Source organism: Ctenopharyngodon idella, chromosome 18 (assembly GCF_019924925.1).
Source record: "Ctenopharyngodon idella isolate HZGC_01 chromosome 18, HZGC01, whole genome shotgun sequence".
In the NCBI taxonomy this organism is placed as follows: Eukaryota; Metazoa; Chordata; class Actinopteri; order Cypriniformes; family Xenocyprididae; genus Ctenopharyngodon; species Ctenopharyngodon idella.
The window spans coordinates 17419082-17446640 of NC_067237.1; the positions used below are offsets into that span (position 1 = coordinate 17419082).

General features: G+C 37.1%; 1 protein-coding gene across 6 annotated transcripts in view; it reads right to left on the reverse strand.

Moving 5' to 3' along the window:
- Positions 1-5157: 5157 nt before the first annotated feature.
- The window catches only part of b3gat1a (beta-1,3-glucuronyltransferase 1 (glucuronosyltransferase P) a), an 84052-nt gene continuing 61650 nt past the window's right edge, over positions 5158-27559 (reverse strand). For 5 of the 6 annotated variants that reach the window (XM_051869938.1, XM_051869936.1, XM_051869937.1 and 2 more), the window contains 6 exons: positions 24678-24820; positions 21280-21351; positions 20680-21188; positions 14266-14562; positions 9664-9767; positions 5158-9494 (listed from right to left, as the gene is read on the reverse strand). In XM_051869938.1, coding sequence (XP_051725898.1) covers positions 9681-9767; positions 14266-14562; positions 20680-21188; positions 21280-21351; positions 24678-24789 — 1077 coding nt within the window. In that variant the 5' untranslated portion in view covers positions 24790-24820 and the 3' untranslated portion in view covers positions 5158-9494; positions 9664-9680. The remainder of the gene's footprint in view (positions 9495-9663; positions 9768-14265; positions 14563-20679; positions 21189-21279; positions 21352-24677; positions 24821-27559) is intronic. The other variant, XM_051869941.1, reaches the window with a different exon arrangement.

Sequence of the window (27559 nt, forward strand, 5' to 3'; positions counted from 1 at the left end):
AAGCTAAAGCTGTTTGTATGCTACATTCAGCATGATATTATGCTCTCAAACCAATTACAGTCACACAAAGGTCAAGACTGCCAGAGACCATTTTTAGGCAATTTGCTCATAGTGGTTCTTGTGAGCTCCCTCCATTTATCACTCAAGTAATCACTGACCTTTTGGGGGTCGTATAAATTTCTTCCTCTTCTATCATTGAAGCAAATTTTCCCCGGATTTTTATATAAAAGATAACATATCACCTCTACTTCCTGTAAATGTTTGTAAATTGAGCTTCAGATCTTCTCATAGTATCCCCACCAAATGAAATGTATATGCAGTATTTATATTTTAGATCGATGGTATTCCTGGCGATTCTTAAAATGGCTTTTGTTGATGTTAATAAATCCCTGTTTTGGGGCTTTGAGACTCTCTTGCTCATTTTTTTGTCTCAGTTTGCAGTTTACAGTAACAGTTCTCTGAGGTGGCTAGGCAAATTGTCAGAGAGAAATCAGGTAATTTAGGGGCCTTTTATATAACCAACAAATGCAGCATATTAGATGCTGTATTTCCATAACATTCATAGTATTTATTTCTTTGTTCCAAAAGAGGTGTTCAACTTTCTTTGTCAAAGTAAATCCCTTTTAACAACAAAATGTTTGTGTAGTGTTGCGTTGACTGAAATATGACCGTCAGAATCTGGAATACTGATTAAATGTTGTCAAAGAACACAAAAACAATATTCAAATCAGTATGTGCCATAGCAATGGGTCTGATTAGCATAAATGATGAGTACAAACAGGAACATTATAGCAGATTTGATGAAATCTGTCACAACAACAGCTTGAGTCTGACTGTTAGAGACTGTCAGCTGCCTATGTTTTATGATGCAACAGATCTTGTGAATATTTTCCGGGGCCATTACATTTTCTGTTGTGTTCAAAAGCGTGGCTCTTTCAAAAGCACTGATTTTCTTCTAGAAATAACATATGTTTCAAAATGTTCCCTCACTTACATTGCTATTCCCTTGGGTCTGTTTTATACAAAATATACTTTGAATATTTTCCAAAGACTATTCATTAAAGGATTGCTGCAATCAGCACTTTATAATATAAATACTTTATATAATTAACTTTAATGTATTTTTTAAAACATTTCTAGTCTTGATGGTCCAGCACCACAACACTTCAACTTGTGGTTTATTTTTTTAAATAATAAAAAATTATTCGGTGCTACCTGACTAGAGAAAACAGAGAAAAAAGGCTTTTGTTTTCCATTTTGCCAAGTAGGTAGGAAAACTTCAACACCCATAATGCACTGGGCATGTTGCCGTCCAAGGCCACTCCCACCAGTCTGCTATGGATACGCTTACCACAGTAAAATACCGCCTTGCTTTAGTAGGAAATACTTCTTAGCAAACTTTTAGTCATTGTTCCTGAGTGCAAGAATTCAAAGAGTAAACGTTTAGCGGGAGTGAGTTACTTTCGGTTTCCAGTGAAGGATCCAGTGCGTTGTAGGCAGTGGATAAAGGCTGCAACGAATCGTAAATATGGAGAGAACGCTGTTCAAACACATAACCACAAACAAAGTTTTTCAGGCCAAACTGAGGGGAAAAACTGAAAGAAACTGCCGTTAGGCCTATCCAACTTTGGCAAAGTTCAAGTGGTAAGAGGACATGCACTTGTAAATCAAAAACATGAATAAAACAGTCTATAATGTAGGGCTGCAACTAATCGATAATGAAAGTCGTCGACAACGAATGTCATTATCGATTAGTCGCGTCTGCCCACTGTGTACGAAAAGTTCCGCCAGTCGCGTCAAATTACAGCACTGAATAACGTGTTTCTATGGACAAAATGCATCTAAAAATAGCGGAGGGAACAGATTGAGCTGCTACGGGAAAGGTACGTGATCCAAGCTGCCTAAAACATGAGAATTATTTATTTTAAGCTCGGTAGTGTAAGGCTTGTGCCCTGTCAGGCGCTTTGACAGATGCGTGTGCTGTTTAATGTGTGATATGTTTCCTCAGCGCAAAACTTTCATTTTATGGTTATATCTTTATCTGGAAGTATTACAAATCCACGCGAGTATTTCCATTTTGCACGAAAGCTCGTCCAGTCTGCGTTAAACGTCACGTTACTGAATGAGCGTCTGTGCGCATGCGCGTCATACAGGACGCATTAGAGAGGGATACAATTAAAATTTAGCGCAAAAATATTCATTTTGCTGAAATATCTGTTGTTGGACGTTACATTTAGGTTTAAAAGTCAACATGTAATTCAAGTATTTTATGAGAGTGGTAACTGTAAAGGGATAAGTGCGTATATTGAATATTATAGGATAAAGAAATGACAGTTTACTGTGTCCAGCAGAGTGAATGTGTGTTCCTCTTATCTGTTAACACTGAGTTTGTGTTTTTCTTTATTATCATCTTCATTTTTAAGTAGGGATTTAAACTTTTTGCTCTTTTGCATATAGCATAGCTATATTCACTAGATATGTTTTCATAGCATTCAGTTGGCACGTTTGTTTGAAGGACAACATTGGGCAGGATGTGAAATATATGGATGTGAAAAATAAAAAATAAAATGTCTTTTTATCTGAGTAATTGAAGAAATAATCAGCCAACTAATCGATTATCAAAAAAAATAATCGTTAGTTACAGCCCTACTATAATGAATTACACATTCAATAACTCAAAACACAGTCTTTTTTTCCTAACACATTTATTATTTTCTGACATTTTTATTCTCTTTCATTCTGAGATGATCTGTGGAACAAAAAGAAGAACATTTACAAGAGCAACATGCAGAAATGTTTCATCTTGCAAGTAAGAGAGAAGATGAAGGTGGGTGTTTTTGGGCAAACATACTAATTTCAGCAAAAGCACTTAGTGGGCAATGTGGAAAATCTGATCACTTTTACAAAAATAAATGACCAAACAGCCTGGCATGATTTTGGATGATTATACAACTGTGCTAATGTGGATTGGAATCAGATTTATAGATCTCGAAATCAGGAGAGATGTCCTTGATAACAGGAGGCTTGTGCTGCGGGTCATAACCTGTGTCGGTTTCGTCAACAGCTTTTTAATGAGCCGCATGTTTTGTTAGTCCATCAATCAAGTCCCAGTTCAGCAGCAGTATGAGAAAACAAGTGGACCTGTGCTGGTTGTGTTTCATGGAATAAGAAAGAAACAGATGCAGGCGTTTTATATTTGAGCGGAATTTCAGAAGTTCAGCTTCATAAGAAAAGACTCTGCAGTGTAAATAAATACATAAATATATCAATATAGAATAAATACATAAACCTCGTACAACAGTTGTTTTTCTTCAACAATACATTAAGTGGGGAATTTGTGGCAGCGTCTGACACAAAACAGATGCAGCTGTGGAAAAGAAACAGGCTAGAAGGCATTTTTTTTTTGATGAATGAATTCACATGTTCATATGTCATCTTTATATTTTGCTTTGCCTTAGCTATTGTGTTCTTGTTCTAAAGCAAACAGTTTCATTTTAGCAACTAACAGGTGACATTGTATTTGTCTTGCATTGTTAGCATACATGCACTCATGTGCTCTGGAGGTTAATGTGGAAAGAAAGGATGGGAACATGTTTTTTCTGAGCATGAAATGACAACAAATCTGGCAGAGAAGTTGACCCTTATGACCGCAGACTAATGAAATACCGGAAACACAGATCTGAATCAAATAAAAGCAATCGCAAGCGTGTCAGACAGTCAGAATGCTAGAATAATGTCCTCCTTTTTCTATGGTTTTCATCTTTTAATGGACTCAGCTTGCTAATTGCACAATAAAAGAAGATGCAAGTTAAAAAAAATAAAATAAATGTGGTCTTTCAGTTTAATGACAGTCCCCTGTCCTTCATTAGTCTGCAAGTGTATTGTCTGGCCGCTCTGAAGGCCTCTGTGAGCTCAAGAGTCTTTTGAAACGCAGTAGGGATGTGGTACTTTGTTAGCCGTAGATAAGAGCGCAGAGCTGTGTCATTATGTGTGTGTGTGTGTGCTCAGTGAAGTCTTTGATTCGCACAAACTTCAGAAATTACAAAGAAATGAGGAGTTGCTTTTCCTGAAACGTCCTAGAGCAATAATCCATCACATCCCACAAGGAGGAGGTTGTTTGAAACATTTTTGTTCCATTAAACATTCACCCTAAGCCTCACAACTGATTAATGAGCTAATTATGGGTTGTTATAGTGACAAGAATGCTTTCAAATCTTTTGAAACGAAGCAACATTGAAATGGCATTGATAAAATACTAGCGGAACATTCCTTAAATAATGTTCTAAGGTCAGACATATGAAATCTTTGTGCTTGACCGTGTTTTTTTAACACTGCTTATGTATAGCTACAAGTAATGCAGCAAAACTCGACATCTACCCGTAAAAGTGTTTTCCAGATGAAACGTGAAAAAGCTGGAGAGCTTGCTTGCTTACTTTCTTTCCTTTTTTACTTTTTGTGCTCAGGGTTAAGTAGTATATATATTTTTTTCATGCCATGAGTGTTTACAGTATGATTGTTAAAGCTTCTGCAGAGGGCTGCAATGAACTGCTGCTGCTTTTAAAACTTTAATCAATCTTATGAGACTTGAAGCCAGTCTAAAGCCCAAAATATACTTAAGTTTTGATGCGAATGCCTAAATTCGGCATGAAACGGAATTTGCAATAGACTTTTCCTCCCTATTGTGATGTATATCAGAGTGAAACGGCTTCTTAAACAAGGAAAAATTTAGGGCGGGACTTGATTTTGTCCATTGGGAATTGATTGGATCGTTGTGATTTGCTATTGCTGTGATCTCATGTGAGTGACAGGTTGCCCCGCCCTCACGCCAGTAAACATATCATCAGAGAAGAGATGTTGCTGCAAGAGCGAGGGGAAGTTATTTTGATTAAAGATTACGAGGGCACATGAATAAAAAAACAAAAAACGAATCAAACGCATAGCCTTTCAAAGTATACTTCATTTGATAGTGTGTGCAAAAACAGGCACTTGACACATGCTAGAAAGACCCATCCTTGTACTGTGTCTGCGCTATTTCTCTCCGAAAGTTATGAGCGATTAAAAAATGTTTTTGTACTCATTTAAGAGTTGCGCGTATCTGTTTCTGTATCACGCGGATGCCTATTTTTGTTGCCGTCTTCAGTAGTTTTTTGTTGTTCTTGTTCTGTCTCCTGTTTTTTTTTTTCCGTGTGAGAAATGGGCCAATGTTGACACCTTGTGGACAAATTAATTAGTGCAAATAAAAAAAAAGGAAGTGTATATGCAAGCTGACTGTACACTGTACATGTGGTTAGAAAAATCCTGCGCACGTACAGTACGTGCATACTGTTCTGGTGACTGCGCGCTGTAAGCATATAGTTGGATCAGTGTTGCCACCTTGTGGACACACTAACTAGTGCAAAAAAAAAGCTCATACATGAGCTGAGCGTGCATTGTCAAGTGGTGCTCACTGCAGAGCCAAATGACGTCCAGCTGTCATTGGTGGAGGGATATGGTTATGGGTAGGGTTAGGGTGTGGTTGGACCTTCTAGCTCCACCCATTATGCACAGATTACATCCAGAGAGGGGGAGCTGGACGTCACGCTCCACCCATTCACTATGCAGTGAGCAGGTTCTCTACATTTTACGTGGGGTTGGGGTACATTGTTCACGTCCTAGCGTATGCATAAAAAACTAAGCATACTTTAAGCTTAAAGGGGGAGTTACACTAGACTTTTTGTTCCATTGACTTCCATTTATACGCATACAAATGTGGGTTACATGAAAGAAGTTTTGCATTTCGCTTTGTTCCAAAGTTTGAGTTTGGTGAACTCTGATCTGCGAATTCGTATTAAGTGTGAACAATAGAAGATTGATACGCCACAGCACCTTTTAGCTGAAACAAAAGCAAACTTTAAATCTGCAGCGTTACAGTAATGTGGAGTAGGTTGTCTTTTTGATGTATTTTATGTTGAAGTAATAAAAAAAGACGCCGCAGAGTGATGTCATATTGCGACAATTGCAGTGTCTGTAGAAATTTCGCTCCTCAAAGTCTAGTCTAGCGTGACCGCGGCAAGTCAACTTTTCACTCTACGGCTGTCGCACTTTGCCCCCTAGTGGCAGTTGAAATTAACTATGAAGTTAATTTCAACTGACCATGAAATTAACTATGAAGTTTGTGAAGCTACTGTGTTTCCGCTCGTGTCTCAGGCACGGCCCGAGCATTCACCCTCCGTTTACCATGCTGTGGTTAATAAATACCTGAAATCATGCAGGAAAAATGACTAATTTTGGAGAATAGAAACAACATAAATTATGTTTATTTATTCATAACTTCCGTTCTACCGAAGCAGTTGGTGTTTAGGATAAAGTTAGATAAATTATTGATAGTTTCCCTTCACGCGCTTAGTAAATCGAATACGGACAAACTGTCTCATGCTGTTGTTTTATTGTACAAATTGAGAAACTGTCATAAGAAATCAGGTCTCCATCAACTATCAGTTAAAGGAACACGCCACTATTTTTGAAAATAGGCTAATTTTCCAACTCCCCTAGAGTTAAGTTTTACAGTTTTTTAATCCATTCATCCGATCTCCGGGTCTGGCGGTAGCACTTTTAACTGCAGCTTAGCATAGATCATTGAATCTGTTAGCATCTCGCTCAAAAATGACCAAAGAGTTTAGAGTCTATTTAAAACTTGACTCTTTTGTAGTTACATCGTGTACGAAGACCGACGGAAAATTAAAAGTTGCAATTTTCTAGGCCGATATGGCTAGGAACTATACTCCCATTCCGGCTTAATAGAGTACCTCAGGGATGACGTGTTTTTGTAGGCAAAACCCGGAAGTGAGTTAGCATTTTAGGACTTCCGGTTCCATTGCCCTGAAGTCAATGGGTTTTTGCTAAATCGCCTGAAATAAAGTCTATGGTTAACAAAGCCTCTAAATATTTTCACGTTTTGATCTATGACATAAAACACACCAGTTATAACCCACTTGTGATTTTTTAAACCTTTATTGTGTCTTAAAAACGGCGGTTGCTAACAAGTTGCTAAAAGGGACTACTTCCTTTGACGGGGACTTTAGATGTCATCATGACAAACAGGACATTTGGACAGCATTTCTCATGAAAAAGTAAGTATTCATACACAGCGCAGATCATAATCAGCGAGCATTTAAATAAAGTTGTTTTCTAAATAAAGTTTGAGGAAGCTTGGTGGTGTTGACGTTGATCCGCGACCATGGTGTGCTATAGTCCGTTTATAGCCTACTGTTAGCTTTTTATATCTGACGAATTTATTTAGGCTTCAAAATGTATAAATATTGTGTTAACTTGTAAAGATTATCTTGATAGACAAAACGTGTAAGTGTCATAGCCCTTTGTTAAACACAGAGCTTATTTTTTGTGATTTTCCAAAAGTCTATGGGAAAAATTCATTGGCTTTCGATCGAGGGAACCCGTGCGCCGCTAACTTCCGGGTTGGCCTACAAAAACACGTCATCCCTGTGGTACTCTATAATCAAGGAACTTTGCTGCCGTACCATACGGAAGAGGATTAGGGCCAAGCAATAATAAAAAAATAAATAAAACCAATTTGAGATTAAAGTCGTTATGTTTCGAGAAAAAAATCATTAAATTTCAAGAAAAAAAGTTGAGAATAAAATGTTGAGAATAAACGCATTCGAACAGTGTCATGCATACTGATAGAGGACATGACAGAGTTGGATCACTTAGTCAAAAAGCTTAACGTGGCTTAATGCATTACCAGTGATATTAAAAGATCAGATTCTGTACACAACTTATTAATAAACCATACTATGTGCAGATAAACAGATGAGCGCATATGAACGTAATACGTTTAATTACACGTTAAGCATTTTCCTCCATAACGCGCCTTATAAAGAAAACCGATAGCGTGGTTTAATGTAATACATAATTACATTAAAGATTGTTGTGAATACATATAGGGTTAATGCAAGTGCATAGTGTATAAGCTAATCAGGCTAATCTGTGTGCTAAGCTAGTATGTAAGTTAACTAAAACAGACATTAATGGTCATTATAACATAGTTCAAATGACATATAACGTGATTTTGTAGTAATTTTAATCAGGCACTAAAGAGAATACCCATTAAAAGTTATGTGAGTATCACTTGGGGTCCTGATGGAGACCTGATTTCCCTTGATACCGGAATCCGCAGAGGATCAGACCATTGGAAATAAACGACTTTGGGTCTATAATCTGTCTTAAGCAGTAAAAAGGCAGCTTAAAGAGATATACAAATTTAGTCTAATGCTAATCAGGCCAGATTTATCATAATATTAGTACATGTTAAGATTTTTTGCACATGTGTAGTGATGCGCTTTGAGTATTCACATGCTCACAGTTTTTGATATAAGAAAATAGCTATGCTTTATGCGAGCAGAGATTTTGCTCGCTCTAGATTCCCAGGTGTCTCAGCATTAGCTTCATTAGTACAGCAACATATCTTCAAGACAGATCCCCTCTGCAAAGCCCAAAGCTTCGGTTTGACATATAAATTTGTCTGAATATTTACTGAGGCGAGCTCTGTGCGGCTCTCGGAGGCTAGCCCAATTAATACTGAAGACTAACATTGTTAAACCCTATACCCATCCGCTCCGTCTCCTTTGGTATAACCTCTCTGAACATGAGTGAAGGATTATGGATGCTGTAATAGTAAACTAAAGCTATGGATTCTTACTTTAAACTCAAATACAAATACAGTAGTTACATCGCTTGTTCTGTTGAATGCTAGATCACTTTATTTTTTAAAGTCTCTGATTGTTCATCTTTAAGTTATATTTACAACGCATGTCCTAACAGGAACAATGGACACACAGGAACAAATTCAAGTGCTATTCATATCATTTAGGTCTTAGTCACGAGGACCGTGTTACAACGTTGTAATTGCTAAATCCAGTATAGCAGCTAGCCCTGGAATATGATAGAACTGGTTTAATACCGCAGAGTAACACTGAACTTGAATTGAGGCAAAATATCAGTAGTGCTGTGCTAGCAAGACAGTGATGTAAACAACAAAAACAAACGTAATAATACATATTATGTAAAAAAAGAAGACATTCCCTTCTTTATGTTTAAGTATCAGTCTGTTAGACACGAAGGAACATCGACGTTCTTAAATGGATGACCGTTCGCTCTTGGTCAGCCTTTGAGACTGTTGTAACCATTTTTTGTCTCTTCTTAACGCAGAGTTCATAAAATCCTGGAAGTGAGCAGTTATAACAGTTGTTCCCTCATCAATATACATCACAATTTTCTTTCAGTCTCTGCGTGGCTAGTGCCCACTGGTTTTGTTCGCGCAAAATACTGATGATATTGCCTTAAAAAAAGACTAATCTGTGCTTTAGAATAATAGGTCCATATTGTTGAGCTCATTTAGTTGTGGTTTACAGGAAAATACATCCAAACTGTTCAAAAATGTTGGTAGTTGGTAATAACTCCCTGCCTTTCCCTTTTGGGTCCTGCTGGAAGCATCCCTGCAACACAAAGTAAGAGGAGTGTTCAGTGGTACATCTGTACAGAGCCACACTTCTGTCACTTAGCAGGGCCAGATGCATTTTAAACACATGGTCTCGTGTCCTTCGATGACCCTGTATTCGCTCAGTGACACCGTGATTAAGCCTGAACAGATTGCTTTTTCATTACCGATGTTGAAGCAGATGTCAGATCTCCACGTTTGAGTCTGTGAAGCCTTTCTTGCCTTCATTCACCAGGACAGGTTTTTCCGTCCGTGTGTGCCACACAAGAATCTGTAATAATAATAAAAAGAAACACATTATGGTTTATGGAGTGGATAATTTGTTGTCATGATGAACTGCTTCACAATGACGGGTCAGTGATATCATGGTCTTTTTTTATATTTTTGTATTCAAAAATACATTGAAATTGTAAGCAATTTATTATTGCAAGTAATTTATTATTTAGGAATAAAGAGCCACAGTGGGTTCCCTGATTGCAGCCACTTCCATTTTTATTACAGTTATGTTGCGCCAGTTTCCCAGGAAGTGACGATTTTGTTCTCTTGAACACATGGGAGGAAATGCTGCTTTATGTTTTATGCGATTTTCCAATTTTGCACACAAGTTAAATTCACAACTTTGGATAGAAACATTATGATAATTCAATGTTTTTAATGTCTGAAATCAAATACATTTTTGAATAAAAAGAAGGGTTAAAGAAAAAATGATTGGGTTGGAATAACTGTCTTTGTCATTGACCCAACTGTTAGATTTGATCTTAGTTAAAGGGTTAGTTCACCCAAAAATGAAAATGATCCCATGATTTACTCACCCTCAAGCTCATCTTCTTTCAGATGAACACAATCGGAGTTATATTTAAATATATCTGGGCTCTTCCAAGCTTATAGCTATAATGGTAGTGAATGGGGGGGTGAGATTTTGTTTCTGTTTTGTGACTTTGTTTCTTCAGTAGAACACAAATGATGATTTTTAACTCCAACCGTTGCCGTCTATCAGTCGTATAATGCATGTCAATGGGAACTCCATCTATAAGAGTCAAAAAAAAACATGCACAGACAAATTTGGATTTGTCTGTGCATGTTTTTTTGACTCTTATAGATGGAGTTACCATTGACATGCATTATACGACTGACAGACGTAGTCACCTACAAAGTCACCTACATCTTGGATGCCCTGGAGGTAAGCAGATAAACACCAAATTTTCATTTTTGGGTGGACTATCCCTTTAATAAAGGCCTTCTGAAGTGAAGAAATGGGTTTTTGTAAGAAAACAATATCCATATTTAAAACTTTATTAATCGATTTGTGGCGGAAGAGTAACCTCTGACCCGACACATGACGTAATGATGAACGCGGAAGTGCAGAGGATAAAGCAAAATCATTATAATGCCATTTTAAAGCTTGGAAGAGCAAGGATATTTTTAAATATATCTCTGATTGTGTTCATCTGAAAGAAGATAGTCATATACACCTAGGATGGCTTGAGGGTGAGTAAATCATGGTATAATTTTCATTTTTGGGTGAACTATCCCTTTAAGTCTTGTTTTCGGAATAGTTTTTGCTCCGTCTGTCTTTCTATTTATCTTTAAGCTAACTTTCTGTCCTAGAATGTGCACTCCTACACGGTAATGCTCACAAACACTCACAGATATGAAGTTCCTCCTCAGCAGCACTATACCATCCACAGCGTATATCCAAATTTAGCATGGAACATCTCTATGAGAACATTTCTCTGGGTACAGGTCTAAAGTGCTGAGGATTTTTTAAAACTTTCATGTCAAATTCTTACATTTTATCAGTAAATTTACACAGATGCAAAGTAAACTCCTCACCTTTTTTCTCCACTAGGTCTGCCCACATGCCTTAATGTAAGAATCTCGTAAAGTAGCGTTATGATAACCTTAATTTAATTGGCATCAATATGTAAAACTTGAGACTGTTAATTAGCCTGACTTGTTTTGAAGTTGTTTCTTCAATTTGGTGGAAATTACGCTTAGTTTTTATTTTAAAATATAACTTGTATAACACTACTAGCATTACCATTTTGCCAACGAATACAACTTTAGTTGAGCTCTACTGTTTCTAACATTAAAATGTACAATCTTAAAGACTAGGATGAAGTCTTTGTGCACATTAACACTGCTTTGGGACAATCATGATGCATTATATTCCAGGATTCTGAAATGTTCACTTATTTTAAAGATGTGGAGTTTCACATCCAGTGTGCAAAGTTCCGCAAACCTCTTTAGGTATGTATCAGCATCAACAAAATCCATCTTTCCACTGTAGAGGAAACATTTGCATTTTAAGTGGCATTTAATATTTAGACAGACTGATCAAAGATGCACAGAAGTAGCATGAATGCATTTACACTGCTAACAGCTGCATAAAAAAAATATCAAATGTTGGGAAAAATGTAATGATTGTTTTAATTAAACCACTATATGAAGCTAAACCACCAGTAGGTGGCAGCAAGTGCCAAATTCCAAATGGCATTTTTGCACCCTTGTAGGGCACTTTGAGAAGGGGATGCCATTTGTAGGGGCATTCCAAGCTAAATTAAATATCTGAATCATTTCAAGGGCCCTTCCACAAATCTGTTAGCGAAGGGTACATGCGTCACTTCAAGAAAGTAATTTTATCGTTTATGGTCATGTGACCCAGGGTGGTGATTCCTTGCAATTCATTTTAAAGGTAGATGGCGGGAGAGTTTGAGTTAACGTATAAACAGCAATAATAACAAATTCCTGTTTTAAGAAAAGCTAATGGGGTGATGGATGCCGCATTGTTTTCATAGTAATATTCCAGGTGAAGATAATGAGGAAATCACATTCTATTTCATTGCTCCCTTCACTAAGTACGTTCCAAACAGTATTTTGACATGCAAGTGACCAGCTCCCTCTAAAGTCCCCACTTCAAGGGCTCTGCCCTTCAGAGTGAGTAGAGCATAGGGATGCTTACTTCCAGATGAAATTCACCCACTGTATTCATGAATGGGTCATTAAATCATTGACTCACCCGATTCGTTAAAAAACACTGAATCATTAAATGAATGAAGCATTTATATAGCGCTTTCATATGTACTACTGTACACCCAAAGCGCTTTACAATCGTATCAGGGGTCTCTCCTCATCCACCACCAGTGTGCAGCATCCACTTGGATGAACACTGAATCATTCAGTAACGCTGTGTGTTACTCTGAGAATGCAACCGTTCTGCTGTAGCTTTGTTTACAACTATTTTCATTGGCAAAATGGAGAAAAAAGTCAATATTGTGTCTAAAATACAGTAGTCAACATTTGAAGTGGATCAAAACCTTTCATCAAAGTTGTCATAAAACCTTCTTCTTAGGACAACTTTGATAAACTTTTTGAAGCCACTTCAAATGTTGACTACTGTATATGTTGTATAATGTTATATAATCGTTGTCTAAAATCAATGTGACATTTGCATAATTTCTTATTTTGTGTTATTGATGTTTCAAACTGGCTACTTGTCTGGTCAGGCAAAAAAATTATTTTTCATTTGCCCCTTCAAAAAATGCAGTTGCTCCAGACAAGCATTAATGTCGAACACTGAATGTGCATTGTATTTTACTCTACCTATTTATGCCATCAAGATGAAGCAATCAGAACAAAAAAATAATCATCTGCCTCATTAAACTTCTGGGAAATTGTTGTTAATGTCCAAAGGAAGAAACACTGTCTGACTCATCTTTTCTTTTCCATCTCCCTTGTTAATGTCTTTCAGAAACTAGTATCATCCTGCTCATTGCCCCTCATAAATAATTTATAATTATGTGGAGATGGGTTTGGGGGGCCCCACTTCCACTTAGGCTGCTAGCGGAGGTTAACAGTCCCAGTTGCAACAATGTGTCTGTTGAGTTGCTCTGGTTGAATGAGGCTTAAGGAATAATCTCGAAACTAGATGAGATGGTATGCAGCTGTATTTGTACAACTGTTCTTTTCTGTGGGGTAAATGGACAGCAAGTCCAGGAACTGGTTCTGGTTTGTCTGCCTGTAAATGGTTAAATCCTAGTGAAGTTTTGTCTCAAGTATGACACCCCTGAGCTCAGTAACATCAATTAATGCACCAATTAGTCAGTCACTGCACAAATCACCAATTAAAACACTAATTAGCCAGTTTTTTTTCTATATGTACACACTCTCATACACACTTTTGTGTCACACATTTACATTTATAAGACTTTTTTTCCCAAAGTGACAAATCATGAATACTACAACAGAAGTGATTCATCCTGGTGAGTCAGTAACATGAGAAGCTGCAACAAATTGTTCCAGAATTGCTGAGAAAATATAAGCTAGTACAGAGAGAGTGAGACACTGTGATACAATAGTGAGAGAATAGTAGGTTTTTTTTTTTAACAGTTGTCCTTGGGTGTTTTTGGAAGAGAGAGACTTGACACCATGTATAAAATGAGTAGTTTATTATTTATATAGTTTATTATTTCATAACGTTCCAAATAAAACCACTGGGTCTCATTCACTAATAATTGTGTGGATTATTTAGTACTTGTAAGCACGGGAGAATTTATCTTGAAAAATGTCAGCAAAACCAGTTCAAACACCTTTTATACAGACCCAGATTACAGACCTCTCATTAGCTAGCAGTACATACGTGTATCTGCATTGTTATACAAAGAAAGCTTGAGCTATAAAGCTATAAAGTTTTACTGGAAAAACTACATATGGGCTTGTAACAATGACAACAATTGAGTAAATAATGGCACTGTAAAATGTCTCCTCACCTTAGTGCAGTTGGCCGCTTTGGGTTCCAGGTCATTGAGAGTGACCAGCTCTCTGAGCAGGCTGCTCTCCTGGTAGCCTCCCTTCACCCCTCGTAACTTGAAGTAGGCCTGAGGCTTAAACAGAATGAGCCGCAGGTTGATGGCAAACCCTGCCATGTCAATGGCAAAAGGCCGGTGAGGGTCGAATACGGTTTTCCAGCCATATACTTTTCCTGCTGCATTAACCTTTGGAGACTCGTACCGTAAACCTCCAACAAACGCTACAGGCCACACCGACACTTTACGAGTTGACCGCATCTGCAGAAAAGAGAGATTATTTATTTTTCTTTTTTAGTTTCTTTTATTTAGGCTACAAAAACCTCTTTATATATACAGTCAAACCAAAAATTATTCAGACATTTTTTATATTTTTTGATATATTTTTCTAGTGGGTGCAGGACACTATAGTTCATTTATGTAAGTGAGGATAGCAAAATAAAGTAAACTGTGACATATTATACCCAAAAATTCTTCATACAGTGGACTACCAGTAAAACTGATAAAAATTTGGAACCAAAAATTATTCAGACACTTTGACCTGACCATGTTTTTCTTAAGTGTTATCTGACTTATGATTTTTTTTATTTTTTTGACAGTTTAACTCTGAGATCTTGTCATATTTTATTACCATTTTTTTTAAACTATAGTGAATAAATGTCCAAGGTGTCCGAATAAATTTTGGATATAAGTTTATTATTATAAAATAACATTTTAATTGTTTATTAATAAACAAGTGTTTTCTGAGTCAGTGTCGACTGCCTCGTCCTCTCCGCAGTAACACGCCTATGGAGAGAAATGCAATTTTCATATGGATTACATAATCAGAGAGTATTTGTTTTCGATTCTAATTGGTTAATTTAAAAGTAGACATTTCAAACTTTCTATAGATATATTTCTCATGTCTGTGAGGCAAGTAGCCTATACGCTGAGTTTCAGTTAATTTATGTGACGCTCTGCTGTTCAGGGAGTCGGAGAAGGCAGAAAGCGCATCCTGTTTGTTTTCTTTATTTAACGTTTTGTTGTTATTGTGTGTACACAAATAAAAGTAGACCCTTTACAGTTTGGAATGATGTATTACTCTTATCTGATAAAATACTGTCATTTTTTGTCATATAAGTTGAAAAAATGCAAGTGATCGCGTCAGCGCCTCCATTCCATGCCGTAAAGCGTGATATACTTTAGCTGCCTTACACACTCTGCACGAACACTTGGATATAATAGCGCACATTTATCTAGGTTAACATTAGAGTGAGCAGCCATGTAAAGTTGCTATTACTTACATGTTTCAAATGATAAGCCATATTTGAGGTCGATGGATGATAGGGGAATGTTTGGATTTCCTGCCTGACATACTGTAAATATAACAAGGACCCGCCGTTAATGATCTGTTCCTCACGGACTGCGTGACTTCGCCACTTCCTGTACATTTTTCTTTCTTCCTGCGACCCAACTTGGTCGACTAAGCCTCTTCTAGTCGGCTAACGTTTAGTCCACTCCTAGGGGGCAGCCCTAATATATATATTATACATATATATATTTTTATTCAGCATGGATGCATATATTTGATCAAGTGACAGCAAAGTCATTTATAATGATTTGAAACTATATTAAAATAGAAAATAGTTATATTAAATGGTTTAAAAAAATGCAGGTTTGGTGAGCATAAGAATTCATAATAAAATCTGTTTATTGTTTTGGACTGAAATAAAATCAAAATGGCCTTGTACTCTGGGGGACTTTCAGCCCTGTTGTACAAACATGCAACAAAACTTTCATCATGTCCATGGCAATTCACCTGCTGTTTATAGTGTGCTTTCTCTAAGTGGCAGCACAGGCTCAGGCCTGATTAGACACATCAGGACTGCAGATCATGTTCTGGACAGTGCAGGGATTCACATACAAACAAATCTTAACAGCAGGATTCATCCTGAGCAGGTCACGGGAGGTAAACAGAGATCGGTGAAAGACAGAGAATAAGTGAGAAACAGAAAGAGGGACAGATCCTCCTTTAATCTTCCTGCTTCAAACGCTCCCTACACTTCTACATCCAAATGCTTTGTGTGCCGCCCAGCGCAAGTGGTCCACATCATAAAAGGAAACTGCCTAATGAATAGTGAAGGCTAGTGCGGGCCAGTGAAGCAGTTGTCTTTATACCCATAATGCATCTTCCACTGTATCCAAGGGGAGCTTTTACAAAGAACTATAAAAGGACTATGGATCGAAAGGAACACTGTGCCTCTTTCTAATTTACGAAAACCACTTGCTCACTACTGTACGTGTCTGTAAAAATAAAAAAAATAAATTAAGACTCAGCTAAATGTAAAGGATGGTTTTGCTGACTGAACTGTTATAGGCTGTCCGCATTGATCCAAATCCAGCTCATGTAATTGACTGTGACCCTTCCCCACCATATAAGGCATTAAGTGAACAGTCCTGGCCAAAATGTGACCCTCAATCTGATTACTTCCTGAGCTACTAATATTATATTGTGCCACTGCCATTTTTCATTAAAGAAAGAGAGCGACGTTTTTTGTACCTGTTGGCAGAAACAAAAACAACTGGAATCGGAAACTGTTGAAAAGGATGCATGCTCGTTGCAGATTCAGGCATTAATCTTTTCTAAACTAGCTGTCATTGGGGAGGGCTGAGGCTGCCCTAGTTTCACATAATGAACGGCTGTTTTCTGCTTTTTGCCTCATTTAAAGTGTTTCATGCTGAATTCTGAACTGAGGAAAAGAAGAGAACCAATAGATGGTAATGTAAAGTGGACTTACACCATGAGAAGCAAAGTTTTAGAATCGTTTGTTCAATCTGACATTTACGTGGTTTCAAAGTTTTACTTTCCATTTACGTTTTACGTTCAACAAGCAACTTAAAGGGGACCTATTATGCCCCTTTTACAAGATGTAATATAAGTCTCTGGTGTCCCCAGAATGTGTCTGTGAAGTTTCAGCTCAAAATACCCCACAGATCATTCATTATAGCTTGTCAAATTTGCTCCTATTTGGGTGTGAGCAAAAACACACAGTTTTTGTGTGTGTCCCTTTAAATGCAAATGAGCTGCTGCTCCCGGCCCCCTTTCCAGAAGAGGGCGGAGCTTTAACAGCTCACGCTTCGGTTGCTCAACAACAACAAAGCTGGAGAATCTCACGCAGCCAAAATGATGATTGTCAGTAACGGTGTTCAGCCTTACATTGTTCAAACCGGAGTCGGACACTTCAGAATATTGCAAAAAGTGCTTTACCAGTAAATACTGCAAATGTTTCTTTTTAGGTTTATACATCTAACATTTACTTTAAAAATGGGTAGAAAATAGACTTAGAGTCAGCTGAATACTACTGATACCAGATTATATTTTAATGATTTGTTTTGGCTTCTATACTGCTACTGTATTGATGGTAATTATTTAATTTGATCAATTTAATTTGTGTTTATAATACGCACTTTTTGTCACACAACATAAAAGTCTTTGTACATGAAAATTTATAGTTGCCATTATATTTTAGAAAAGGGTGGATTTCATGTCATATGAATGTCGAATATGTCATTTAGATTCGGGTGTGGATCATGTGACCAAATGTGATTGATTGTCCAAGTGGGTCAGTTGTTTAGTGTTTCCAACACTTAGGAGAGCCAATCACAAAGATGTAGAGGCACTGTCTCCTATAATGCAACATTTTTCTATGTTTTGTGCAGTTAACCCACACTATGCTTTTTATACTGTGTTTCGTTTTATTTTTGTACAGTAAATTTTCTTCTCATCCACCTTTTTTGGAGAAGGCCTGACCTAGACGTACATACAGATGACTCATTATTCAGAATAGGACATGTTGAAATGATTCTGTCAAGTCAAAGTAGTCACAGAGGAGAGGGGAAAGTGGCTTGTGTCCCTTGAGCTCAGAGTACTTACAGCAGAGTCAATAGTGGAAAAGAAAGCCAGGAGATTGGGGGTAAAAATACACAGCATCTGTAAATAAACCCTTTCGTTCAGAGTGCCTGCCTAAGCAGTTTTAATAAGACCTTAATAATTAATACACACTGGCAGGCATGGTTGTTTTAAACAAGACCAAATGCATATTTCATGAACTGTTACTATATCTTCATTTTAAAAGGTAAAAGGTATTACTGGCTCTTCTGTGTGATGTTTTCTCATTTTAGGTCATTGATTTTAGGCCACACACAACTATGGCTCTTTTAAGTTAGATAGGAACAGCCTAGAGTGGGGTTGAAACTAGTTTATCTTCAGAATATTGCTATTTAAATACATTATATTTAAACTACAAACTGTGATACATTTTCTAAGATTTAATATTTAGAGCAAGGATTTTCAACAGAGTCCACAGACCATAGGGGATCTGTGGCGGTACTGCAGGGAGTCTCCCAATTATTGTTTGATCTCAAACTAACTTGTTTAAAAATTAAAATGTGCATTAAACAAAGATAGAATATCAATTTAACTTGAATGAAAGCTGGAGTTAAGCAGCTAGATTTTCATAGTCTCTCGCACATTAAAATTTATAATAAAATTAGAATGTAATTAAGTATGTGGCTCTATAGATCAGCACTGATTCATGTAAGCATCATAACAAATCATGTTATATATTAATATGATACTATACGCATATTATTAAAGGCCAGACCTGATTTAAAAGGCAACCAAGTTGCAAAATCTGCATTCTATTGCAAAGTACCATGCTATTGAAAGTATGTTAAGTGTGAATATTAATCTTTTAAAATGTACAACCCACATATATCAACAGAAATGGCAGCTTTTGTTCAACCCTAATTATAGTCTTGTGTCTTTTGTTGCCAGTGTTTCAGAAGTATGTGCCTGATCATTTTTCACCACCCACTATCAATGATTTTTCTTTTCAGAGCAGCGTCTCAAAAATCCGGGGATGTTTTCATGTAATGAAGGCCATCCAGAAGCATAAGGAAGTCCTGACGGGTATTTTCCTACCTGTAGCATTACGAGACCCAAATATGATTTACCCAAATGTGAAAATTTTGTCATCATTTACATGACTTTCTTCATGTTTCCAAACCTTTCCAAACATGTTTTTGGATGGTGACTTTCTTTCTTCTGTGGAACATGATATTTTGAAGAATGTTTTAGCGGTTTTTGTCCATACGATGAAAGTCAGGGCATTGATGACTGTTTTAATTTGATTAAATATCTGTGTTCATCATACAAAGTGAGTGTGTCACTTCAGAAGACTTGGAATACCAGTCGAGTCATATGGATTATTTTCACTCCCTTATGTCCTTTTTGGAGCCTAAAGAGTCATATTGACATTCATCATATGAAACATTCTTTATTATATCTTTTGTTGTCCACAGAAAAACAGGTTAATAAAAAAAGATGAGTAAATGGTGACAGAATTTGAATTTTTGGGTGAACTATTAGGAATTAAAGTTCCCGCTATTATGCTTTTTCCATAAATCCGTTTGTGAATGTAAAAGGTCTGTAAAGTTTTAAAGATCACGACAAATTAAGTTATTGTCTCTTAAAAGAAAGAATCAATTCTGAACTGCCGAAACGAGTCGTCTGAAATTCCAGTCTCACTTCTTATTACATACCTATGTAACATATAACGCCAACTTGTGGTCTTCATTGGCGGCTTGCAAACAATGTCTACTTTGACCCTCACATTGTAGCTGCAGCTGAGTCTGGAGGAGTTTGGTTCGTGTTGTTGACATGTCGAGAAGATGCTGTTTTCAGCGCTGCAAAAGCAAATCCTCTCTGCACGCAATTCCAAAGGACTCTCGTTGTAATGGATATGGAAAAAGCAACACCATCGTTACTGTTCATATCACTGTGTATCAAGCCCTGAGGAAGCCCCCAGAGCTGAAATTCAGATATGGGAATAGGCGTTTCGTTTCCGACACACTTTGTAAGCGGTAGACCAATCACAACAGATTGGGCCGTCTCACCAATCAGAGCAGAGCAGGCTCGCGGAAAGGAGGATTTTAGAGAAACTGTATCTTCGAATGAACCGTTTTCAGACTCTTTGAGAGGTGATGTGCAATCAATGTATATTATAAGAAAATCAAAGTGTTTTTTGACCTTGTATGCATGTAAACCTCCTGTAGGAGACCTTCAGAACAAAATGAGGACCCTTTAAAATAGCATAATAGGGGTTCATTAAATTAATGATGAATATTTCACTTTCTTTGAGAGTGATGGGAATATAATACGCCAAGTCAAATGATTATGCACTTGAAGCACTCAAACAAAGCTATTATTTAATCAATGGAGTAAATCTGCTTACTCCATTGATGCAGTCACTTACTAACACCCAATAATTGATGTTACAATACACAATTTATGTATCCTTTCAGATGGGGAATACTGCTACACCCATCTTAACTCACCTCCTCAAACAGCTCTAAACTGTACGTATTATCGTCATCTGCAAAGTAGACAATTCCCGCCTGGCTGCTGTTGGAGTTGAAAGTCTCCCGTAGCCATCTCAGAGCCAGGTTCCTCTGCATGGTGCCACGTGGAATCCTGGGATCTCTCGTGTCCCCTCGCAGCTTGTAGTTCCGTGGGGTCTCCACATTGAGGTGTGTGTAGTTCAGCCCTGTTTCCCTCAGAAGCCTCGTGACCAGAGGGGTTCTCCTCTGAGAGTCCTCCACCAGGATCCAGTGCAGGTTGGGCACATGGAGGAAGGTGTTGGCCAATCGCGTTAGCTCTGCCTTCTGCACTGGACGGCTGTATGTTGGGGTAATGACGTGGATGGTGGGCAATACGTCGGACCAGGGCGGAGGTCTTGTGTACACATATTCTGTACGGACCACCTCCACTATGTCCTTGTCTTGTGAGCAGTATTCCTTTGAGTCCGTGGCTGGGCCGGTCTCATGCCTAGTCTCCGTCCCGTCATCTGCCAGACAGAGAAAGAGAATTAAGACATTAGCACACTCCAGGGCTGCTCTCTTTATGTCTGACGCATGCCTCAAACCTTAGAGAAGTACCTGCTAGCCGTTGCCGGTGGATGGTTAGTCGCTCTGGTATGATTAAGATCTCTTTTACTAGATGGCGACAGACTGGAGAGGGTGAGAGCAGGAACCATAATACAGGAGATCATAATACCGTTACTCTATAGTGGTAGATGGCACTGATTCAAACCCATAAAGCACAGGTTCTGCATGATCTGCTCTTGAATTCTTAACAGGATAGTTCAGACAAAAAAGAAAATTCTCCTTTCGTTCTAAAACCATATGACTGACTTTCTTTCGTGAAGCGCAAAAGGAGAAATTTGGGAGAATATCTTGGCATAATTATAAAAAGTATCACCATGAAAGCACATTAATATAAATGCATATTAATGCTAATGATATCACCAGTAATGTCAATATGACTCAGTTTATTCATGATGAATATAGCATTTGGCATCTAAGCTGTGTAAGCGAATGTTTTTGGGATTTCAGTGTGTCGGTGGATGATCAAATTTGGTGTTTCTCACATAAAGCAATTGTTTGGATTTGAAAGACTTGGAATGCAACCTGAATGGTTTGAAATACTTATAATCATGCATTTTAAATAAGTGTAAAGAGTGGATTAATTAATTTACTGAATATTAAATTCATTAATATTCTTGAATTCTTCTAAAAAAAAAAAAAAAAAAAAATTGTAATCAGCAGTAGAAATTGTTTCAGAAAATTCTGATATTAGAATATAACTACTTCTTTAGGTAGCAACATGGTTTTGAAACAATTCCAATGTCTATGGCAGAGGTCTCCAATTTGGTCGGCAGAGTTTAGCTCCAACCCTGAATAAGCAAACCTGAATCAGCTAGTCAAGGTTTTTGGGACTGCTAGAAGCACACAGGCAGGTGTATTGGAGAAAGTTGGAGCTAAACTCTGCAGGAATGTGGACATAAACTGGAGACCCCTGATCTATGGCAACATATACTAATGACCTTATCACTGATTTTGAAAAGGCAGCTTACAGTTTAATGATCTACAGCAAAAGAGAGCAAGCTTTGGTGATAACTAAAAAATGTAATTACTACAGTAATAATTTCTCTCTAGAAATGACATCAGAAGTGGAAAATGTTGGTCAGAATGTACATTTACACACAAACTGACCAGAAACCGCAACTTTCAGATGCCATCTTTCTTTTTCTAGCTGTCACCGAATGGAACGCACAGGATTGTGGGATATCAAAGGCAGGAAAAGAAACATCTATGCTTCCTTTTAATTGATCAGATGAATTGATCAGATGAAGGTATCTCAGGTGACAGGAAGTGAAGCTAACATCGGATTTGGATGTGCCTTGATGCCTTCCTACCTTGGAATGAATCCTCCGAAGGCAGCATTTTTAAGTTTTTGGATGCAGCCTGTATCTGCCATGTTGTCACTGTCATGTGACCAGTTGCATCGCTTCACTGCCATTCACAAATCCTCTATCATGGTCTCATGGGATAGCAAAGTGCCCATTAGATGTGCACTTCAGAATGCGGTAGTAGGTCATCTGGGTACTTTTCGCCTACTGTTTAATGAATACAATGAATTTGGATATACGTACACGTACTGTTTTTTGCCTACTTAAAAAAAAAAAAAAAAAAAAAATAGTTTCTATATAGTACTTAAAGTGGTTCTTTGGCTCGTAATCATAGGGGAACCACTTTAAGTGCTGTATAGCACCAAATCTTGGTGCTTAAGTGGTTCTTCGGTGGTTCTTTGGGGTGACTGAGGTGCTATATAGCACCGCTACTGCATACAGAACCTGTTAAGCCCCTGTATGGTTCTTCAGAGGTTCTGCAGTGGTTCTTTGGGGTGGTTAAGGTACTATATAGCACCACTGCCATACAAAGAACCTGTTAAGCCCCTTTAAAGGTTCTTTACAAGCCAAAGAACCACTATTGGTGCTGTTTAGCCCAATTTTTGTTGAAGAAATAAAATGCGATATGGCACCTCTTATGGGTTCTACATAGCACCATTTGATAAAGGTGCTATAGAGCGCCTTTAAAGATATGGTGCTACATAGCATCAAAAGTGGTTCCCCTATGATTACAAGCCAAGAACAACTTTTAGTGCCATATAGCACTTTTTTGTATAGTATTGAAATAGGCATATTTGGATGCAGGGTTTGAATTGCTGGTTCATATGTGTTTAATTGGGGTCGGGGCTGAATTCCTATACCCTTTGTGTCAGTCTATTAATGGCAGAGGTCAATTCAGAGCTTTTTAGGACATAGTGGTATGTACATTCTTCAAAATTTCTCATTTCCTGGAAAGAATTAATTTTTAGTTTTGGCTGAACTATTCTGTTAAACCTCTGTGTGATTTAAATGAGCATGCTGGAATGATATTTCTAAAATAATTACAGTGTTACCAAATATCTTCCAGAATATTTTCACAAAATGATGGTGTGGGCAGTTCCGACACAATCCTGCTGATAGCTCATTAAGGGCAGAAATGATGGTGGCACCTCACATATCAGATCTTTATCACTGTTCAATTAGTGCCCTGCTCTCACTTCAGACATTTTAGCACCAGTAGATTAGCGCACTCCATTAACGGTCCAGATGTTCACTGCCTCCTAGGCATCATACAAACCCACGTTAATTGCTTCATGATAAGTTCTATGAATACACATCTGTAAATCTCCATAAGCTTATGCTATTGACATGCATATATACAGTATTTAGATGTATAGATCTTCAAATGCTCATATCTCCCTGTTGGTTGAGCTAAGGGTGGTCAGTGACTAGTTGTTTGTTGTGAAGCCATTAGATTGGCCCAAATGCCCCATAAATAACAGGCCATTTGTACAGCTTGTGTATGTGAATCATCCACTTACATAAGTGTTTTAATGTGGATGCTAAACTAAACTGTAGATGTGCAAACTGGTCATTTTGACTTAAAGCCACCAGAAATGCTCCTCAGAGAGTGGTTTTATTGGAGAAATCTTCTGCAGTTGAATAAATGAGAAGCTGCTGGGTAATTTCATTGGAGTCACTGGACTTTTAAAGTGAGGCTCATGAACTCAAACTCAGCTGATGCTTTAGAAAGTGGGATTTGTTTTTATCTACATGCATAGTGATTTTTTTTTTTTTTTTTTTTAATTAGGTCACAAGAAATAGCAAACTAAGCTGAAAGACAAAGTACACTTGTTCAACTTATGGTTTTGTGGTTGGTTAGAGAGAAAACATTAGTATTGAAGTAACAGGAAAATAACTTAAATAATGAGAATAATGATATGCAAATTTCTTTTCTAACATGACCATATTCAAATGAGCACAAATGAATCGAATGAGTTAATCAGAGAGTCTATTAGGCTTTGTGCAGAAATTTGTCACATTTTGGTTGATAACAAAATTGGCACTGCAACACCACATATCATTGTATGTAAAAGAGGCCGGTACCCTTTCGGATGGCAAGCAGGGGAGCAATTGCACTTTGGTGCCACACAGTGATGAGGAGGGTCCATGGTAACACAATTAACACGATGGCAAGAATATCTCTTCTCTTCGGCATCTCCAGGATTGGTTCTATGCCTGGTCATTACCTGAGAGAGGGAAATAAATAGAGTCAGACACTAAGAGAGAGAAAGTATATAAATGGCAGGATATATGGGAATCTCGTAAGTGTCAGGAAATTAATGTACTATCTGATCAAAATGACTATCATCACTCCATGTGGTCAAATAAAATGATAATATACTGTCTAAGATCCCTGGTAACATTTTTTTTCTCATGTAACTTTGCCAAACAAGGCAGGGTAATTCAAAGCCTTAACATAAAAACAAATTGTGGGTGAAAAGATTGTGTATGATCCCTCTAGGCAGTATAATTTATACATATGAAAGAATTATAATTTTTTTGCTGATGACTTGCAGTTATATGCATCAGTAGAGACAAATGACAGTATTGCAATGCATTCACTACACTGTTTTGACAAATACAGATAAACTACAAGTACCACAAACACTTACAAAATTAGATTACAAGATCTAAGAGGAAAACCACGTTGAAAACCTAGCTAATTTGAACTGTATAGGATTGATTTTAAGCTTCTTTTATTTATTAGTTTATTTAACAGGGACAATGCAGTATAACATTGCTACAATTTCAAGCAGCCGATGCTTCACATACAGGCTTCTAGCCAAAGGCTAATTTGCAGCCCCAGTCCCTGGTTAGGCTTTTTTAACAACAGTAAAACAATAATCACACAAAAAACTAAGCAAAAAGTAAAAAATATAACAATAATAAAAAAGCTGAGACTGTGCACGACCATCAGTGTTCACAAACCTGCTTTTGTTTGAACCACTTTTTTAAGTTTCTTTGAAAAATGTTCAACTCTGTTTGCATTTTCAGTTCAGCTGGCAGGCTGTTCCAAAGCATTATACCTTGAACTGAAAATGTGAATTGTGCAAATTTAGTTTTTCTCTTTGGTACTGTGCAATTCTGATTAGTTGCACCTCTTGTAGTGATCCCCTTACTACTCTGTTTTGATATTAATTGGCATATAATTTCTGGAGCAAGACTATTTACACATTTAAAAAACATTTTAATAAGAGACAAATTTATAAAATTTTCAAAACTAAGCATTTTTGTAGAACATGCCATCTATTTGGCTTCTTGTCCAAAATTTTTAGTGTTTGCTTATATAGAGATCTAACAGGTTTGATAGTCAGTTGAGAAACCTGACTCCAAACAGTCACACAATAAGATAAATGTGAGAAGACCATTACATGCATGTATAACATAGCTGCTTTTAGAGATATATATGGTCTAATCATATAAAAACAATTCAGGTTTGTTCTGATTGTTCTACACAGTCTCTTTACATGCACATCAAATTTCAAATGAGAATCTAAAATAACACCTAAATATTTCAAATTGTTAACTGCCTCTATTGCCTTTTGATTGATCTTAGTTATAAAACCATTCATTTCCTTCCTCCTAACTGAAAAACACATTGAGACAGTTTTTGAACAATTCAAGGTCAAACAGTTGTTTTGCAGCCACTGTGACACGACAGTCATTTCATTTGTTAATATATCTGCAGCTAAGCGTGGAGTCTGTGCCGATACATAAATGACTGTATCATCTGCATATAACTGACATTTAGATTCCTTACAACAATTTGGTAAATTGTTGACATATAAGGGAAAACAATAGTAGACCCAAAATTGACCCTTGAGGGAGACCCATCTAATTGTTTCGTAAAGCTGATCTTGAATCATTTATTTTAACACACTGATCTCGCGATTCTAAGAAAATTTCATGATTCACAGTATCAAATGCCTTTTTGAGGTCTAAAAACACTGCGCCTACCACATTACCATTATCTAAATCTCCTTTAATAAATTCTGTGAGAAAGCAATTTGCCATTTCTTTCGAATACTTAGGCCTAAAACCAAACTGTTTAGAGTAAAGTAGATCATGTTTTTCTAAGTAGTTGATACTTGAACCAACTTTTCCAAAATTTTAGAGATTGCAGAGAATATAGAAATTGGTCTATATTCCTGAACATCATCAACTGACCCTGCCTTAAAAATTGGGGTTATAATAAAAGTTTTCCAATTTGAGGGGAATTTACTTTCTCTAATAGATAAATTTATCAAATTTACCAAGGGCTTTATCAGACAAGCACTATATTTTTTTACGAATGCGGTATCCATTCCAAATATATCCTTAGCCCTTGAATTATTCAATTGATTAATAATTTGAAGTATCTTATCTTCATCAACCTCAGAAATATAAAAGGATGAGGATGTGTCTTTTATTGCATTTTGAGGTAATTGTACAGGTTTAAAACATATAGCAAGTTCTTCCACAGACTGGATAAAATATTTATTAAATTCATTGGCAATTTCAATGCTATCAGTACTAAGTCTTCCATTTATGTGCAGCTCCAACAATGGTTTTCTTTGTGTGCCTTCTCGTTTAGAAAGTTTGTTAATGCACTTCCAAAGAGATGAGCTATTTCCTCCTGACTCTGCAATCAATTGCTCAAAATATACAGTTTTCGCCATCCTCATTTCACTAAATACTTTATTTCTTAATTTAAAACTTAGGATATATCTGTCTGTGTTTTTGTTAGCAAAGACTTTTTCAAAGCAAGATCTCTCTTTTTCATTAGTTGATGGATATCTGAATTTAGCCATGGTATAGGGATGCACTAATTTTTTCAATAGTTCTCATCACAGTTTCACAGTTTTTGTTTCAAAATAGTTTCAGTACGACAATTTAAAAACTTCAACAATTCCTCTAAATTATAGTAAAAAGAAGAATCATGTGAG